This window comes from Cryptomeria japonica, chromosome 2 (assembly GCF_030272615.1).
Source record: "Cryptomeria japonica chromosome 2, Sugi_1.0, whole genome shotgun sequence".
In the NCBI taxonomy this organism is placed as follows: domain Eukaryota; kingdom Viridiplantae; phylum Streptophyta; class Pinopsida; order Cupressales; family Cupressaceae; genus Cryptomeria; species Cryptomeria japonica.
This window is the reverse complement of record NC_081406.1, coordinates 625821100-625841831: the sequence shown is the minus strand read 5'-3', so window position 1 is coordinate 625841831 and position 20732 is coordinate 625821100. Positions and strand designations below refer to the sequence as shown.

At 36.9% G+C, this 20732-nt stretch overlaps 1 protein-coding gene across 1 annotated transcript in view; it reads left to right on the top strand.

The window, feature by feature from the left end:
• Positions 1-20732, top strand: part of LOC131078670 (uncharacterized) — a 55207-nt gene that overhangs the window by 958 nt on the left and 33517 nt on the right. The window contains exons 2-6 of the mRNA XM_058016420.2: positions 1356-1724; positions 1873-2132; positions 2412-2553; positions 2677-3048; positions 3147-3278. Coding sequence (XP_057872403.2) covers positions 1356-1724; positions 1873-2132; positions 2412-2553; positions 2677-3048; positions 3147-3278 — 1275 coding nt within the window. The remainder of the gene's footprint in view (positions 1-1355; positions 1725-1872; positions 2133-2411; positions 2554-2676; positions 3049-3146; positions 3279-20732) is intronic.

Sequence of the window (20732 nt, the reverse complement as noted above, 5' to 3'; positions counted from 1 at the left end):
GATTGGTTCGACGACATGAATATCATTTCCTTCGGTCAATGATCTTGCTACTTTATGATTGCCCTTTGGATGGTTTGCCATCTTACATCTTTGAAATCTTAAATGAATTTCCAACATTTAGCTTTATCATGGCATTGGCCTATAACCTAAGCAGTTTTAATTTTCATTGCATCAATCAACGCCCGGCACCTTTTTCTTTGGATGAAAAACCCTTGTGGCCTTACTAGTCACAGTATTATTGTAACCCACGAACCTCCAAGTTTTGTAGTTGGTTAACTATTGTGATAGGCAATGGTTACAAAATTAAAAAACCTTCGAACAGTATTTATCCATACAATCTAGAAATTGAAAATGATTTTTGACAGGCCATAAATATTGTTCTATGGACTAAGAAATAATTGGCCACTTATGTACTTAGTAAAATTTCTTTGAAGTTTATTTGCTAAGATGTAAGCAATATAGAAAATGTCTCTTTAACTGGTATGGCAATAATACCTGAAAATTGAAAGCCATTTCGGAGAGGCTCTATCAAATGTTCTATGGAATGAATAATGATTGGAAACTCATCAAGTTCATTGCTTTCTATTGGAGTTCAAAGCTTTTCGTTCTGGTCATACTCATATAATATTTGTTTGCTAATATGTATTTGATCAATTGTCAGTGTTGCTCTTGAATCTTGGTTAATCCTTTTATGTTATATTTGTTTAACATATGTCATAACTTATTTGAATTTCCCTCTTCTGTAATGGTTGCTAGAACTCATAACATGTAGCATATTTTTTGGTTTAAGTTGTTAACAAGGGTTTCAAATTATACATGAACTAAATGACCTAATTCGTCGCAACCTCCTTTTCAACTTGTAAATTTCTCATGGACCATAGGGCAAGCCTATCACAAGCATTCCTAGCCTCGTGCTGTTCACAATAACCATAATGATTTTACGTTATCTGAAAATAGAAATTGCAAGTTTAGAAATAGTATCACGACAAAGCTCAATCATGAAGGAAAATTGAAATTTTTTGAGCCTATCACAAGCATTCCTAGCCTCGTGCTGTTCAAAATAACCATAATGATTTTACGTTATCTGAAAATAGAAATTGCAAGTTTAGAAATAGTATCACGACAAAGCTCAATCAAGAAGGAAAATTGAAGTTTTTTGAATTGTACTGTCACAAAGCTTTTAGTAATTGTCTTTAAGATTTTCATATGTTTGCTTTTTGAGGTAAGGTATGTTAGTAGGTGAGATAGTGTAATCTTCATTCTATGTATATTCATTCTTCTGATATTTAACATGTTGCAATTTTAAGGCAAGTTATCAATTTTTTTTTGAAATGATCATATTTGCATGTGTATAGTTTTGGAGCGAACTCCCATCATCTTCTCGACAGGAACTGTTGCGCATTGATAAACAAACTCTGTTTGAACAAGTACGGAAGAACCTATATTGCTCACGCTGCAATGGACTGCTACTGGAAGTATTTTCCCAAATTGTCCTCTATGGAAAAAACATACACCAGGAAGCTGCATATGCCCATGCCTTATGTGGGCAACCACAAAATAGAAACCATATTGAAAATGGATCAAAATTAATGGCTGCAAGCACTCAAGATGACACAAGTGATCCATCAGTTCACCCATGGGGTGGGTTAGCTACAACCCGAGATAGTGTTCTGACCCTATTGGACTGTTTCTTGATTGGAACATCACTTGAGGCACTTCAAAATGTACATCTCTTATTGCTTCCCATCAATATTTGCATTTGTTATCAGGAAATTTTCTGGTTTAGTAAATTTTATGTACGCTAAACTCATTTAGCTCTGTGGTCTTCTTAGGCTGTGATAAAGGCTATTGCTCTAAACTTTTTTCATTCAGGTGTTTGACAGTGCGCGGGCAAGGGAACGTGAGCGTGAATTGTTGTATCCCGATGCTTGTGGTGGTGGAGGTCGAGGTTGGATAAGCCAAGGAACTAGCACTTCTGGAAGGGGGCATGGGATGAAAGAAACTTGTGCTCTTCATACAGCAAGGCTTTCATGTGAGGCTTTGGTAGATTTTTGGTCTGCACTAGGAGAGGAAACACGGCTCTCTTTATTACGTCTGAAAGAGGAGGACTTTATTGAAAGGCTCATGTTCAGGTAAGATTCACAAGGGGAATATTTTGCCCGTACCAGCTTGTGTTCATGCATTATTCTGTTTGATTCCAAAAGCACTCTTAAACATCTTCATGGACTGTGGAAAAGTCATGACTACTACACATAGTGTTCTTTTGGGGGCATTTTTGGGTTGGACAATGTTAAGGAACAATAATTATTGATATCTGACACCACCATTGTTCAAACTAAATTGTCACAAGATGGATGTTCCTGAGCTTGTACTTGGGATTTTCCAATGCTGATTCATAATGTGTGGTGCAGGTTTGATAGCAAGCGATTTTGCAGAGATTGCAGGAGAAATGTTCTGCGTGAATTCAAGGAACTGAAAGAACTGAAGCGCACACGAAGAGAACCTCGTTGCACTACCTGGTTTTGTGTTGCAGATACTGCATTTCAGTATGAGGTCTGACTCACTTTAGAAGCAACTATGTCCTGTAACTCTTTTTTATATATTAATGCATGAGAAAAACATATTAAATGATATGTTAGCTGAATTCTGTTGAGTACTGGAATTTTGAATTAACAGGTTTCAGACTGCACAGTTCAAGCTGACTGGCATGAATGCTTTGCTGAAGCTGGAGAAATATACCACCATTTTGAGTGGGCTGTAGGAACAGGGGAGGGAAAGTCCGATATTTTAGGTTTTGAAGATGTGGGTTTGTCTGGAAGTGTCCAAGCAGATGGTCTTGAGTTAGATAACATAACTGCATGTTTTATCACATTAAGGGCTTGGAAGCATGATGGGAGATGTACAGAACTCTCTGTTAAGGCACATGCACTGGAAGGTCGATTATGTGTCCATCGTCGCCTAATTGTAGGTGATGGCTTTGTCACCATTACTAAAGGTGAAAGTATTAGAAGATTTTTTGAGCATGCAGAAGAAACAGAGGAGGAAGAGGTAGTGTAAATTATATCTTGATGAATATTGTTTCCTACCTATATAATAATACCAAGAATCATTTCTTAACTGATCAGAGCAATTGATACAAATGACAGGATGAAGACTCAACAGACAAAGAGGGCAATGATCTGGAAACTGAAGGCTTACGGCCACAAAAGCATGCAAAGAGTCCTGAACTTGCCCGTGATTTCCTCTTAGATGCTGCAACCGTTATCTTCAAAGAGCAGGTGCATTTTCTTATTTTTGAATTTTCACATCAATTAGTCATAAATCACCAGTCCTATTTATGCTATGTCATCTCAATTGATTTTTTCAACACTAAAGATTATTTCTAATAAATGTGCAGTATTAACTATTAACTGCTGCCTGATTTGGGTTGAGTTTTTGATATGTGGTTGACATTTAACCTAAGCTCTCTGCATTCGTTGTTCCATAAGAAAAGAATACATTAGATGTTTTGCTTTGCTGCTAGCCTTTAAAATGCTAAAAGTATGTGCTAACTTCTGAGCCAAATTGCATGAGCAAAAATGAAGTTTAAGTGATTTCTTTGATACATTAGTTTTTCATAATCTTGGCTTCTGTTGATTTCCCTCTTTCTGGCTTTGAATAGTAGCATCAAGGTTTCTTCAGTATGTACTTTTGAGCAGTTTTACAGTCATTTTGTTTCTCAGGAGTCAGTATCAGGATTTAATAAGTAATTTACGCTAATATTCTCCTGACATTTTTGACATTTTGCTTTGTTCTTAGGTAAGTTATTGATGCATTAGGAGGAACCGAAATTTTTGGATAAGATTTAAAGTGCATGTGATAGTAAACTGGCTATCTTATGAATTCTATTCTATACCACTGGTATTTAATTTCTGAAGCCTGAACCTTTGATAGGATACTAAGCTGCATTTTGATCTCTTTCTCTGTAGACCATAGTTACATGGTGACTCAGACCCTGACCCTGGTACTCATCTCTTGAATTAGAAACATGTCCCTGTTGCAGAGACACATAGGGGAACATCTCTGGATGTCAAGAGTTTTAGATGAAGTTTCTTTATGTCTCTATACATCTATTGGAAGTTTCACCTGAAAATTGGGGATACCTGCAGAAGGTTTTAATATATATAATATAAATTGTATATTGTTGGTTTGGGTTTGAGTTAGTATGGCTATAGATATAAACATAATTCACACAAAATGTACAAAATTAAATACAGAATTGAGAACACAGCTAATAACCGATAATTCAATGCCAATTGTCAGTCAAATCATAAAAGTTAAAGATAAATCAAAATGGTTTATATCTTTGAAACATTACTTGAAATCAGGATTGACATTGCATACCAAAAGTATAAATGGAATTCAATTACTTGGGATTTAATTGTTAAAATCTTTGGGAAAACCGAAAACCATTGCCTTTCCATTGGATGCAGCCCAAAACAATTTTTGTTTTTGCTTTTTAAAATTAGAGAGAGGTTGGATATGTTGGCATATGTGCAGAGTTTGATGATATGATGGGATTGTATGTTGTCATTGATGTCAATATGTTGAAGTATGAACCGGTATATTGAAGTAAGCAAACTGGCAAGTGAACCGGTATGATGGTATGAAGTGAACCAGTCTGATGGTATGAACCGGTATATACAAAAAGTGAATCGGTATGCTGGAATGTGAATTGGTATATGCAAAGTTTGTATCGGGGTTTCATTTGATATGACTACCGGTTGGTAGTCTCAGCTTCAGGGTTTCTGGTTGATGCATTCCAAGTCTGTGTGACTCGACCGACGACATCCTGTGATGAGTTAGCATTGAAATGAAGATTAGATCGCGTTGCCACGTCAGCCTTGTGCGCGTGAAGGATCTTCTTGAGAATCTTGTATGAAGAAGATTGATTCTATCCATCTCGGGAATGAGCAAAATCTTAGTAAACGGTGGAGAGCGCATGATGGGTTATCAACTTCCAGAAGCGGTGAAGAACGGACGATGGAGAACGTCTTGAGATTTGTTCAAGATTGTTTTACCCTATGTAATGTGTTTAAACGGTTAGGATTGGACCGACTGTATTGTTAACCTAGATGCTTAGGGTTTTAGGTTTTGGCTACCGACCTAATTGTTGTCTATAAGGTCGATGATGATTTTTATTTGAAGTTGTTGGCAAATGATTGTATGTGAGGTGATTCTTGTCAGACCAGAGAAGTGAGTAGATTTCTGCAGAGTGTAATTGCAGATGTAAAGGAACTGAAGTGGATCTGCCTTGGCATTAAGTGCTGTTATCAGATAAGTGTATTACCTGTTGACTTCTAACCATTTCAGTAGTTGGAAAATCCCTTTACCGGGTAGCTTTAACAAGCTATTAAAGGATCCTTTAATAGGGTGACTCAAAATCATTGAGTCCTTTAAATCCTCTGACAAGGTAACCTTTAACAGGGTTTTAACGTCTAACCGGGTATTTAGCCATCAGTGTATTCTTCTGCTTTTAACCAAGCCACAAATCCTGTAAAAAATGCATTTTTAAGGTTAGTTCTTTTTGGGTTCTATAGCTTTTTGTGCTTTTTGAAAGGGAATTTTTTGGAACCCTGCAGGTTCACGTAGGCTGTGGCCCAGGGGAAAGGGCCTGTCTGTCTGGAACTGGACCATGGGCAAACCTCGATTGGGATCAGAACCTTTCTGGACTAGTCTGGGTTTTGGCGATTTTCATTGAATACTGATATTTGGTTGATTGACAAGAGCTAAAACAATAAAAATACACTAGGACTTTTTAATTTTTTGTTTTTTGCATGAAACTGTATGCTTTTTCTTAAGCAGAGAATTTCCTTATCAAAACCCAATGAGGTAATAGTAAGAAGAGTAACAACAAAAAGGATTTAGATGTCTATGGACTCCGAAGTTGTATCAATTGATTGTAAATATTGTCATCTCTGAGCACCTCTATACCATGTTTTGAAATAACGGCATTCCCATCCCAGGTCCCATCTGCTGCCTCTAGGTTATTATGGTTTAGAATTTAACTGTCGTTTCATCTATGTGATTGTAAAATATGAATATTATTAATCTTTTCTTTCATTGACATTTTATTCAGTACTTTAAAATGTTTGTTTTTGAAATTTTAAGTATTTTATAATTTTTGAAGTCGTATAGGATTTGTGTATTTTTTTTAATTTTCTAAATTTAAATATTCTAATGGGTTTAAAATTTTTCATATTTGTTGTCTCCAAGCACTTTTCTGGCATTTTTTTGAAAACTGTGTGCTAGTAACCTTCCTGGTTTTCTGTACTAGTACTAGTCCCCATCTCTTAATAACTATGGAATGTGGGTGTATTCTGTCCTTTTTTAAATAATTGGTCTCACACCTTTGGATTTAGATTTCACTGGGCATAGCTCCAGTAGCAATACAGTCAACTAACTCATTTAAGGACAAGGCTGCACACTTGTTTACTGAATTGTTTATTATTTGAGTATGCACATGTTTTCAAATTTTAAAATTCTCATACCTTCATAGAAGCATGAAAATTATTGGCTTCCAATTTTGATTTGTCCGTGTCTTGATGTGAATTTAGTGTGAACTTTGAGTTGCATAATGATAATTTGTAAACATGCAGCTTGATTTGTAAACATGTTTTCTGGTTGTAGGAAATGTTCTTTGGATACTGGTATCGTATAGTTACCTATTTTGAATGTAATTTCCCTATACATGGTGCTTCATGTGATGGATGCTTTCCTTTGTCTTACAAAGTCTCAGATATTTTTTCAGCAGGTTTTTAATTTGGGCTATTATAAGGATAATTCCTTTCAACATGTGTTTTTCTAGAAGAGTTGCATTCTTTTGCATGTGGAGGGGAGATGACATGTCAAGATTAACCCCTAAGCCTGGATGTCATTGCATATTGTTTCATTGTGTGAAGAATACTGCTCTACTTTGTGATGGAAACCAAAATGCAAGTCTTTATTGTTCTATCTTAATTCTAGATGTAAAATAGAACCTTTTCTGTCAAGCCAAATATTCAACAAAATATAAGCCAGAACATCATATCTAATTCTTCCATGAATTGTGAAGAATGCTTAGACATATAATTATGGGACAATAAATGAATTGTCCCTATTCAAATGATTACAACAGGGATCCAAAAAATTGTCCTTCAAATGCAATGCCCAAACTTGAGTTCGCGTAACCTGTTCAAAACAAATGTTGCGTAGATCAAACTTCTTGTGCTGGGCAAAACTTTGGCAAATATGAAAAATAAAAATATTCAAATGTTCCTGAAATAATAGTATTTCTCATTGAGTAATGAATCAATATCATAAATTTCAAAAGTAAATTACAGTAACAATATGTATTAAGGCAAATACCTTGATATAGATGTATTTTCCATAATGAGACTTCTTCTGGTTCCAATTTGATTGTTATTTTTTATATCAAGTGTTTTCCAAGAATTTGCTGTGTTTTCTGTTTGGCTTCTTTTACTGATTGCCGAATTCAAGTCAACTGACTTTGATCTTAATAAAGGTATAATAAGAAAATCAGACTTGCATTGAAATTAAGCACACGCATATTGAACCTCCTTAGATGGGTGATAATCAAACCGGAAAGAGTTTGATGTGATAACCAGTGAAAATCTTCTTGATTTCCTCACAGGGGAAGGGTTATTCCTGATGCCATCTGTGCTGGCATTTTAACAGTTTCTTTTTCCTCATTTGCTTCCATCTTTAGTTAAGATTGACAACACAGATTAAGCTCTTATATGCTGAACCTCCTTAGATTGGTAATGCTCTAAGCTGGAAATGTTTGATGTGATAACCATGTTCCATTCCTTCGATTATCTCTATAACTTTGCCCTGGACGGTTGCTTTTTCCCTATTTGTTAACATCCTTCATTGTGATCAACAAATTTTTACTCTTTCCTGCTTTTCTTGATCACCTTTTAATGTCTTAGGGCACACCTATGGACATCCTTGGGAAGACTTGGGGACATCTAGACAGACGCCTATCCGATTAGACCTTCTGTTTGCCACTTTCCTTTCCCTTCTCCCTACACATATGCATTTGCAGAGAAAAATAACAAAAAATAATTGTTGTTATCTTTACCTAATTCTATTAAAAGGTTACATCCCCTTTTTTCTTTTATTACAAACTCAATAATTTAACAAAGAAAAGTATTTTTTCGTATCACAGCATTTGTGCTTTCTCATGGAATTTCTGGGAGTATCTTTTACCATCTCCAAACTCTGTGTAACCTTTAAGTTAAAAACAATAACTTATAGGGAATCTCTTATCCAATTGGACTCCCACATCCATCCATCCCTCCATCTGTAGAGAAAAGTAACCAAAACTAATTGTTTTTCCTTATTTCCAAGTCTAATGAAGGGCTATATCTGTAATGACACTTTTTTCCAAGACTTAATTAATTATTTGCAGCGGAATCAATAGATTAAATGTTAATGTTATGTTCCTTTTATTAAAGGTAATTATCATTCTTTGAAGGAGAATAGAGTCAAACTGAGAGACAAGATAACCATCCTTCAAACTATTTATAAAGACTTAAAAAAATAAAATAAACATGCCTTCACGACATGAAATAAACACAGCCCTAGCCAGGACACTCCTGAGTGTACACCGTACCCCGAGTTGGACACACGCTGTGTGCCCCTTCTCCAATGCCCATGCCAACCAATGACCTTAACCTTCATTCCTTTGTGCCCTCTACATTCCTATATTTCCTCCCATGCCCATAGCCCACCAAGCCACCTTCTTCTTCTTCCTTGAGTGATCTCCATGCCCTTCTCAAGTCTCACATAAATGACTTATATAACCTTTTAAGGGGTGGTTTTCTAAACCATCACACCCTTTCGAAAAGGTCACCTTTACCTAACATATCATTAATACAATTATACCTCTCTTTTATGAGAGTTTTCATTAACATTCTTTACTAATCTTTCTCTAAGCCAAAGGATTATAATATCCTTTATTTTTTATCTCCCTTTTTAAATGTAAAAAGTTTATTTCATAACTTCATCTTCTCTTGGAGAATAAGTCACATAACATTTCTCCCCTTGTAATTTAGCTGCTGTCCTCAGTAGCATGAGATGTATCTACATCACAACTCAAAAAATACCATAATCAGTAATTGAATATGCCCAGATTATATGTTTATACTTCATCAAATATATTATTTTCTTCCTTTTTTATTTTTAATTAAGAAACAATTCCAAGAGAATCATTCTGGCAATCGAAATTATGACGAGATTTATATATACACATATTTCTTATAAGTATATCCCAAATGCTTAATCTCATATATTTCAACTTCATCAAGTTGTATTATCATGTAATCTATTTTCTTTAGTTCTTTAGTATATATATTTAACATGTAAGTTCAACACTAAATTTAAAAGTATCATCCTATGTCATGATGTGACATATGCATATCTCATACTATATAGTCACTCATTATTATATATTCAACATATATTCAAAGACAATAATCATGCATTCCGAACTACATGAATATCCTCTTTTATAAAATAAATCACATGTACAAGGTTATTGGGTTGATCAAGTCCAATAAAAAAGTACAATAAATAAAGATAGTACTAAAAATAATGTTATTAGCATCTTAAAAGAAACAGTAATAGGTTATGACCACCCACAAAGTCCTTCATAGCAAATGGTTCTAACCTTTCTTTTGTTTAAGTAACTAATGTATTTTAATTTTAATTTTAACTCAATGATACTATTCTATTCAAACATGAAATTTTAAAAGTTGTTTCTCCCCCTGTAAGTTCGACATGTCCCCATGTTTTCTCTTACGATGTTTTAACTCAATTAAATATATTTTTTCTAGATGTCAAATTGAACTTGGGACCTATTGAACTATTGAATATGGGATCACAATATAGCTTTGGTATGGAGTCAACATACCAAGGAAAATAAAACCAAACAAATGGACTCAAAACCAAATCAAAATAATATTGATATACAAATTTCAAAAGTACAAATACACTAGCTTCTATTCTAATGACAACTTATATAAGAAGGTATGTCCTACATAGAAGTAGGAGATTAATGTCATTAAAACAATTATCTCTAATTTTAGATCTTGTGATAGATCTTTATGAATCATTTAAATATGTATATAAAATTATTATTTTAAAGTTTCCTTATTCAAAATTGGGCTTGTATATGAGTATGAAAGATCCCTCTACTTAAAAACTTAATAAATTTAATAAATAGTTTTTAATTTATAAAAATAAAAAACTTATAACACTTTCAATTAATTATCAATAGAGAGATGTTTCTATTATACATCCTTAAAAAAAACTCAAGTTTCTAATTTTATTTATTTTTCTTTATAAAAGAAATCTTTTCTTGATTGTAAGGATATTTTCTATTATAAATCTAAAAAAAAAATACTTAGTTAATTTATTTTATTTATTTTTTTCTAAATGATTTTTTTAATTTCTTAAATTTTATTTCAAAATCAAATTTTCTTTTTTACAAAACAAAATTCTATTAACATTTGTTAGTGTTTTATTTCTCTTTTGAAATCTATATATGTTATAATATAAATGAATTTTACAATATAGAAAAATATAATTATGTTTTCATAAGCAAATACCATTATAGAATGTTTTTTAAACATTTTTTTTATTGGGATGCAGATTTTTTATTTCATTATGTGATATATATACTAATTTAGTTTCTAATTTTGAATTGAAAAATAGTTAAAAAAAAAAAGAAAAAAAGTGTTTGAAACAAAATAGAAAAAGATCTTAGATTTTCTCTGTACACAGTAATATCTATCTTTAATGTTAAAAAAAAATCAATTTTTCTTTTCCTTTAAAAATATCTTTTATTGTGAAAATAGTCATCCAAAGTAAGTCTGGTTTTTTTTCATATGAAACAAAATAGCCATTGAAAATATTGTGAATGAGAAACAGAGACCGATAATTTTTTGTAAATGATACAAAGGAGTGTTTAAAAATCTCAATAACTGGCTGTTCTGACCTCTGAGGTTGCAGTCATTGTATTTTTCAAGCACAGGATAATAATTTTAGTATGAGAAGCATATTGAAAAAATATTACAACTACCAATCTTTTGGGCAGCAAAACGTTGATTTCGTGGAGGCAAGAGTGGTGAAGAATAAGGAGCTGTTGCAGTTCTAATGTGGACAATGGTCGAAAAAATACCTAGCACGTAGTTCCCAGGTCTTCCATGCATTGTGCTTTATTTTTACTTAGGTTAGCTTCTTTTTTTTTTCTTTTTCTTTTTTTTTTCTGTTTCTGGAATATATTTGGTGCCTTTGTCCTTGTCAGAATTGAAGTGTTCAGGGTTGTTTGAATGTATCTTCTATTTTTAATATTTTTTCCATTAGTTATGTATGTGATGTCCCAAATCTATTCCATTAAATGTGTTTTGATATGGATGTGAGAAAGAGTATCAGAGATTTTAGCCCTGATCAGACCAAGGTGCACATGGGAACAAGGAAAAATCCAGTGAAGGAAGTGCAGGTGATATGTTATTTGAGCAGAGGCAGATAACATAAACATCCCTATTTCATGAAAGTTATGCTATCTTACAACCAGGAGCTACACCTCAGAGGTGTAATAGATCATTTGGCAATTCTAAGAGGAAAGCGGATGCCCTCGTTGTTCCCTTGGTCTTGCAAAAAGAGGTATATGGAACGACCAGTCTGAGGATTGCTTGAAAAGTATCAAATATTATCTAAGTTGCCGGTACGGGTACGGGCACTGGTACGTGTTGTGACCTTTTTCACACATCGCCCCATTGCAAATGGGGACCCTCTCTTTTCCTGCTTCTAGGGTTTTGTTAGTGTCCTATGATCTTCCGCTACAGTTTCACCAAGCCTTGTCCAGTTTTGAGCATTTCAGGCCCTGATGATTAAAAGTTAGTTTTTGCAAATTATGTGATTTCGAAATACGAACACCACCAGAGTGCTTAGAAAGGCCAAAGGACGAAGATCGCAATTGATTTGGACGAATTTGGACAACTTTTTATTTTTAGAAAGTTTGCTTTTTTGCATTTTCCTATTTTTTAGGAAGTATGGTTTTTGGCATTTTCAGGCCCTGACGATTAAAAGTTAGTTTTTGCAAATTATGTGATTTCGAAATACGAACACCACCAGAGTGCTTAGAAAGGCCAAAGGACGAAGATCGCAATTGATTTGGACGAATTTGGACAACTTTTTATTTTTAGAAAGTTTGCTTTTTTGCTTTTTCCTATTTTTTAGGAAGTATGGTTTTTGGCATTTTCGGCCTGATCCCTGGTGTGGCTATTTTTAGAAAGTTTTTCCTAGATTTTAGGGATCCCTGCCTTTTTCGGGATGCGAACCTAGGGTTTACACTTACACCACTGACCAGCTTCGACCGGGACTCAAAAATTCCAAGTTTTAACCCAAAAAGCTAAATCCCTAGATTTTAGGCTTTTTTTTTTGCTTTTTCAGGATGCGAACCTAGGGTTTACACTGCTGCCACTTACCTGCCTTGACGGGGATCCAAAAATTCCAAGTTTTGACCTAAAAAGCTAAATCCCTAGATTTTAGGGATCATATTGCTTCAGATAATCCACCTAGGCATGGATTTCAAATTTCAAGTTAATCCAGTTAAATTTGATTAAGCTGTGAAATTTTGAAATTTTTCTAAAAAAATCTTCTCTGTCTGGCTAACGAAGGTTTTAAAGTATGGTTGCAGGTTCAAATGATGTCATGATGCGGGAGGCCATGAAGAGAAGACCCTCCTAAAGTCCGCCATGTGTTGAAGAGGCCATGATGGCCAACACTCCAAAGTCTGCCATTGTCTTGGAGAAACCTCGAGAGTGGTCTTCAAAGTCCGCCTAGGTCATGTGGGAGCACCTTCCAAAGTCCGCCATCCTAGACATGCATTCAAACTCCGCCCTAGGATAGAGAGTCACCAAGAAAGCCCTCCAAAGTCCGCCATGGGGAGATAGTCCAAGACTCCGCCTTGGTGGAGAAGTCACCAAAGTCCGCCCAAGGGGTGCAATCAAAGTCCGCCTTGTGAGTAAAGCCTAAAGTCCGCCCAAGGTCTTCAAATGGTGGGAGCCTTGCCTAAAGTCTGCCCTAGGGGATGTTGCCTAAAGTCCGCCCTATGAAGGAGATGCCTTAAATTCCGCCTTGAGGAGCAAACTCCAAAGTCCGCCCAAGGCGCAAAGTGTAATGTTGGAGACCCCTCAAAGTCCGCCATATAAAAGGTTAAGTTGAAAAGTCTGCTATGATGGAAGCCTTGTCTAAATTCCGCCCTCCAAGCATATTGGAGCCTTCAAAGTTTGCCTTGGTGGAGGTGACTCCAAAGTCCGCCCATGTTGGTAGAAGTAACACCAAAACTCCGCCCTATCCAAGAACATGTTGGAGTCCTTCCTAAAGTCCGCCCAAGCATGAAGTTGAACACTTAAAACTCCGCCCTACTCTTGGAAGTCAAGCAAAATCAACGAAAATACATTATGTCACAAAACTCCTCCAAGATTTCAAACTCAAAGACCAAAATAGAAAGTTTTTTTTGGAAGAAAATATCTAAGGATTATTGAATATTTTCAAACTTAAATAAAAAATGGAAAGCTTTTTTGGAAAAGAATATTGGAAGGATTATTGAGATATTTTCAAACTTAAATAAAAAATGGAGAGCTTTTTTGAAAAAAAAATATTGGAAGATTATTAGATATTTTCAAACTTAAATAAAAATGGAAAGCTTTTTTGAAAGAGAAAAAAACAAACAAACTTGGAAACATGAAGTTAAAATTAGGAAGTATGAGTTGGAAGATTTTAAGGGTTTCTACTTGAAGATTTAACCTTGTCTACAAATACTTCATTATCAACTTCATTATTACACCAAGAAGTTCGAAGTTACTAAGGAGAGCTTGGTGAAGTATTTCAGTTTGAAGATCATCTGGAGAAAGTTTTTGACATTGCTGGAAGTTGGATAACTTTTTTGACAAAAGTTTCATGGATTTTTGGAGAAAGGCAACTAGTACGAGGAAGGATTATCTAAACTTTTCTGAATTTTCTGAGTGTTTTGGAGAAAATTCTAGCCTTCTATCCAAGTCGAAGGTGAAATTAAAATTATGAATTCTCTGAGTATTTTCCAAAATTTAATAAATGATTTTTTTTCGAAAATTTTGGAGAAAGAAAATCATTTTTTTGGCTAAGTATGAAATTTTTTGAAAGTTTTGACACTTGGTGGTAACCACAACCAGCCTTAAGATTGAGGGTTTTTGAGGTGAAAATTCAATTTTTTTTTGGCTAAGTATGGGAATAAAATGAAAATTTTCCAACACTTAGCCATTTCGCAGCCCTGTTATTTTCGAAACTTTGCAAATTATTTTCTATATTAAAATTTCATTGTTTGTCTGCAGGTCCTAGACATTATGAAATTTCAAGTAGATAAAGATGCTCCTCCAGAGTCGAGGATGACTTCAAAATGGAAGAACATCAACGACACCAACCTCGGACACATCAATTTGAGGGAATTTAAGAAGCGAATGTTTGGTCTGGACAACCTTGTGCCTACCACCATTGCACGAAAGATGATGAAGAGTGGCATCGTGCATGCTGCTGGCTTCCTCCCCACCATGTAGTGCAATGAACTAGTAGTCGAATGTGCCAAACACTACAACCCCATCAGCAAGGACATTGTTGCACCTGATGGAAGAGTGCTGGCGAATATCAGTGATGAGGCTATCAGAGAGGTCTTCGGGATCCCAGAGTATCACAACACAGTGTATATGACAAAGGACGAAGCTGACAGTCTGTATTAGGACCACCTGGAGGAATATGATGCCATAGTCAACCATTCCTGGCTAGACAAGCCGAGGAAGGGCGCCTCCAAACTTCAGAGGAAGAGCCTAGTGCGAGCATACTTCAAGGAAGACATCGGAGACATGATCGTCTTGCTCAATAGAATAATGGGAAATCCTCAGGGAGCTCCATTCGAACCCTGGATGTATTATTTCATTAATGAAATAATCAATGGAGTAAAAATGATAGACTGGGCCAAGATGATCAGCGACAACCTAGACAACCAACTGAGGAACCTGGAGACGAATAGGACTTTCTTCATGAGTTCTTATCTGTTTTATTCCTTGGCCAGGACCTACAGGTACAGAGGTCTCACTTGTAGAGGAGAAGTTGGGAACAAGGAGAACCAGTTTCCAGTGTATGATTGCTATCCCCAGCTCCACATGGAAGAGAAATTCCATTTCAAAAGAGTGAATGATACTTTCCTTATGCACATTACTCGGACACTTCAAAGTGGGCTGCACCAGAGACTCTCTCAAGAGTCTATGGACTTCATTGGTCGGTTCGGGTATTGGTACATCCAATATCCGAAGTTCACTTACCTCCGAATTCAAGGATTCTCTGGGCCTCCATACAAGCTTCCAGCTTACCCTACCAATCGAGTGGTGTTGCTCGAGGTTGTGAGACAATTGGAGGAGTATATAGTGATTCAAAGGGATAAGCAGAAGAAGGCAGGAACGTCCTCACTTACAATTGGCAATGGGTTGGAAACATGTCCGTCATCACAAGCTGCTGCGACCGCTGATAAAGAGCTAGCCTAGTATCCCTTCTATCAATACAAAGCAAGGAGGAATTTCGATCCATTCTATAGGATAAAGAAGGTCGAAGGAACAACGTTTGAGCACAAACTGGATCTAGAAGACTACTGGGCTAATGCAGCTGATAGCTTCGAGATTAGGAAGAAATTCTGGTCACGAATCCCTTTGAGCATGGTGAGAGCAACAAAAGTATTCAGAGTTGCCGATCAGGTAGAAGAAAGCCTAGAACTTCAGCAACCGGGCTTTGAAAAGATGAAAAATGAACCCCTAGTTTTAATAGATTGGACAGAGGGAGAGAAATCAGATCTAGCAGACCTCATGAGGTCGGTGGTTCGGTACTCGAGGTGGTGGACAACTAAAAAGACAAGGCAGTTGAAGGCCAAGGGTGTGACCTTGACTTACGAATTGATGGGAGTAGATGATACTCTATCCATCAATCCTTGTACCTCCGTCGGTGATGTTCGAAATCCAGAAAGTGTTGGGTCTCGAAAGAGGAAGGAGTTGGTTGGAAGCTCCACAAAGGTCACAAGGAAAAGGGTTGTAGGTGAGAGAAGAGAGTCCAGCGAAGGCCACTCCATCCTAAGTGCTGCTTCCATTGTGCCCAATCAGAATGGAATTGGGGAGCAAGAGATGAACATTTGCGTGATTGATGAGGAAGTAAGAGTGCTTTCTCAACCAGTTAGGGAAGTGTTGACGTGTATTTTGTACACAATCATACACAGAATAAAATACCTTAAGGCATCTTATCCTCTCTTGAAAAAAGTCTCTAACTGCTGAAGATTCGCATGAAGGATCAGTTAGGATGACTCCAATGTTCTGGTTAGTAGGGTCTCTACGTGTGGATAAGCACCAGCGGTATGATGTGATTTGCTGTGTCCTCAAGGGGCCTTACACTCCGAAATTCCGAAATCTTACTAAACTAAGAAGCTTTCAAAAAATAACAAAAGGATAGGGTTTTGAAAGAAGTTTAATCTAGTCTAACCCTAAGAATGACTTCGTGTGAACAAGACTTGGCAAGATTCTACCAACTTCAATTTTGCCATAGGATAACAACTCAATTGAAATTGATGCGATCTTCTAAGGTAACAAAATGATTTTCAATGCATCAAAGATCAAAGACACTACCACGAAGGTACATATCCAAGATACAATAATGATTGAGGGTTAAGTGATTCAAATATCTCCAGTCGACCACGCAAGGCGTTCCTACAATCAGCAAGAAGTTAGTGGTTTGGATTATGAATCCTACCAACGATCAAGTCTCACACTATGTCCTTCAAATTAACACACTACTTTGATTGAGCAAGATTCAAATGAATTGAACAACCATGAAGATAACCAAGAAAGTTGCAACAAAACACCATAACTTCAATATTTCATTGATTTCAAAGTCATCATGTACAACAATTGCTTGAATTCCTCTCCTCAAACTCAATCTTGCTACAAAAGTAAAATTGCTTCTAATTTCTAATCTCTTAGCTATCTCTATTCTCTATTACTCTAGTTATTCTAAATGAAATGAAAAATGAGGGTATAAATAGCATCCTCAATTACAATGAAAGGTCCAGATTGAAAGTAGATCAACGGTCAAGATCATGACACCTAAACCCTAATTAGGGTTTGTTACAAATGGCCTCCTTTTTACTGAACAATATTAAATGCATAGCCAAATATTAAATTTGGCACAAAAACCTAGGAGACATAAACCAATGACAAATAAGATGCCATGTCATCTATAACAACCTTTCATCTAGAATCTTATTCCCTTTCCAATGTTCTTTTTTGGCATATGCAAGGAATCTTGACACGATTCCTTCGATTTCTGCAATTGGAATCTCAGGAAGATTCTTCATACTTTCTTCCAAATGGATGACTTGATCGAATGCATCTAGAAGAGCTGCGTCCCATGAAGATTCAAGTTCCTTTGTTCTTTTAATCAGGAGCATGGTGGCAAACATCTGATCATATTGCTCGTCTGTAACATTTGTGTCCTTGCAAAAGATGACCTTGATTCTATCCTCTAATTCCTGCATATCCACATCTGTCTCGACCTCGATCCTTCTGCCAAGAATGGTACGAAGTACCTCAAATACTCTGTCCTGGATCGGATTGATCACCTCCTCAACTTGGCTACATCTAGTACTGATGTCCTCAAAGAAAACACTCTTCATATGGAGTAAGGTTGACCATTGAAGCAAACTGTGAGGTCCTCCATCCAATATCTTCTCTTGTGTTAAGACCTTCCTTGATGTGTGTCTAATTACTTTCAAGATAGGAATGATAACATCTTTGGTATGGGCAAATGCGGCTACTGTTATCATCAAATTGTGGATTATCTCAAGAACCTGGATAGCTTGATGAATAATCTTCATCATCCTTGTTACAAATTCTATGGCCACTGTATGAGATTTATCCATCCAAGTACTTGTACGTTGGACCATATTCCTGAATCTTTCTGCCTCATTGATTGATTGAAGTGGAAGGGCCTGCACTGGTGACCTAGCTGGATCCTGACGTCCCAAAGGTTCATTGATGTGACTGAAATATGTCCTCCATGCACCGACCTCTCTCTCAAGCTTTCTATTCTTCTCCATTTCTTCTCTAAGCTTGTCCTTCAATGCTTCAAATGAATCGGTGGCATCATCCAACGTCTGCTCTGCTGTGGATGGTCCTAGCTCAAAAGTCTGTATATCATATTCCTCTGCTAGGATCTCACCTTCATATTTGTCTACTGCCGGTGTAGCTATCTGCAGTTTTCTGGATCCAGTCTCATCTCGAATCATCTTGGACATCTTGGTAGCCTTTCTCTTCTCTGTTACTTCGTGAGAACGTCCAACAAGGCTTTCCAAATCAATTGCATTGTCCTCGTCCTCTACTACGATCACCTTGGTTAATCTTTCCTTCAACCAATCTGGGATAGCCGATCTTGTCTCTTGAACTTGAATCTCTTTATGCACCATTTCTTCTTGTCTGGGAGGAGATGTCATTTCATTGTCTTCTTTATCTTCATCTAGCTCGTAATCTTGGAGAGATCCATCTGGTGACCCTTGTTGTGCCTGTCCTTCTTCCTGCCTGTCGTTCTGTACCATCGACTCCATGGATTCTTCCACTTGAATTGTTCTCTTCTCTGATCTAGAAGATGTACCTGATGAACGATCTCGGTTGGCACCTTGCTTCCTCTTGGAAGATTCTTTCTTTTCTGATCTTTCTTTCCTCTTCGAACCTCTTGGATGGAGATTGCCCTCACTGGCACATCGAAGGTTACCTTCACCTGAATTTCTAGGATTAGGATTGCCTTCACTCACACTAGCTCCACCTTCGGCTGGTTTCTCTTCCAAAGTGAAAGTCATAGCTATGCCTTGCTCTCTCAACTTCTGATGCTGTACGTCAACCCATCTGCGAGTACAGGACAAAACTGGAGCCATTAAAGCATCTAAATCCACGACCTCGGGCTCATTCCAATCCAACCTCACTGATTTGCTTTCTCGATCATAGGATGACTGGATATGCCTGCCACTGTCCTGAGCTTGGTCGGCCACTCTGTAAATCCTGCATTTCCTGATGAAATCTAAAGGCAATCTAGAATGCATTTTTCGTTTCACTTCAAGATCATCTAAGAGATTCATCATAAAATCTTCAATTTGGTACTCATGCTTAAACTTTCTGCCGACTGTCCCCTCTAAATGTCCATGTGGATCAAAGCTTTCTCTTAAAGCAAAAGATGAAAAAGAATACAAGGCTAACTCCTTCTCTGCGTCATCCATAGCTAAAGCATTAGGACATACCTCAACTGAATTACCCAAAATGATAGGTACTGGAACTCCATTCTGATGTCTGTGTCTGAATGTCTTCGCATATGCTGCCAACTGTCTTGTTACTTCAAGTAACACAATTCTGTCTGTTGGATATCTCGGCAACGTGTATGGAGGTAAAGGACATCCATGCACTCTAATATAAGTGAACTTCGGAAACTGAATAAACCAAGCACCGTACCTCTTTATGAATTTCTGTGCATCTTGAGATAATCTGTTGTGAATCCCACCTTGCAACGTCCTTGTGATGTTCATCATGAAAGTATCATTAACCAACTTATAGTTGCTCCCTGGCGGATGATGCAAGTAGGCATAGGAATCACAAGCTCTGACCTCGCCGGGTCCTCTTCCAGTTACTCCTCTGTGAGGTAGTCCTGCGTACTCAAAACTCCTAATCAAGGCATAGATGACGTATGAACTCATTTGGAAGGACTTAGTAGCCTTGAGTCTCCTCAATTGTACGTCCAAGCAATGGCTAATCATTCTAGCCCAAAGTATCGTACCTTTTCCTTGAACAATCACCTGGATGAAGTAGAACATCCACTTCTCAAAGTAGAAGGCCTGAGGGGCTCCTGTAACTCGGTTGAGCATGGTGATCAAATCTGTGTACTCCTCCTGGAAATCAATCCTGTGCGGTGTGTTCGGGATCTTGCTCAGACGGGGACGGCTCTTGAGTAACCAGTTCTTATTGATAATGCTTAGACAAGCATCTGGATCATCTTCGTACATTGACCTGGCTCCTTCTATGCTCTTATATATCATGTCCCTGTGCTCTGGAAGATGGAAAGCTTCACTTATAGCTTCCTCTGAAAGGTATGCCAAAGTGTTCCCTTTGTTGGACACGATCGTTCTGGACTGTGGATCATAGTGACGAACACACTCGATCATCAACTCATGGCACTGAACAGCTGGAGGAAAGCCGGCCGCCTTAATGATGCCACTCTCGATTATTCTCCGGGCGACAGGTGATGGCTTGCCAATATAAGGGACCTCTCGAAACTTCTTCGTGCTGAAGTTGCCTAAGTTAGTATCTCCAATGTTGCTCCACTTCGACACGATCTTGGTCTCCACTTCTTCGGTCTTCTGATCTTCTTTCATGAGAGCTGAATGACTGGTGGATGCTCCCGCCTTCGGAGTCGCCATACCTACACAACATTTCAAAATGAGAAACTAGGTTTTGCAATGCATAACATAGATTAGAGAGTATTTTTTTTTTAGGAAACGTCATGATAAGTCTTAGAGTTATCATTTCCTAAAAATGATTGAGCTAGGGATTCAAAATTCAAAAATTTCAAAATTT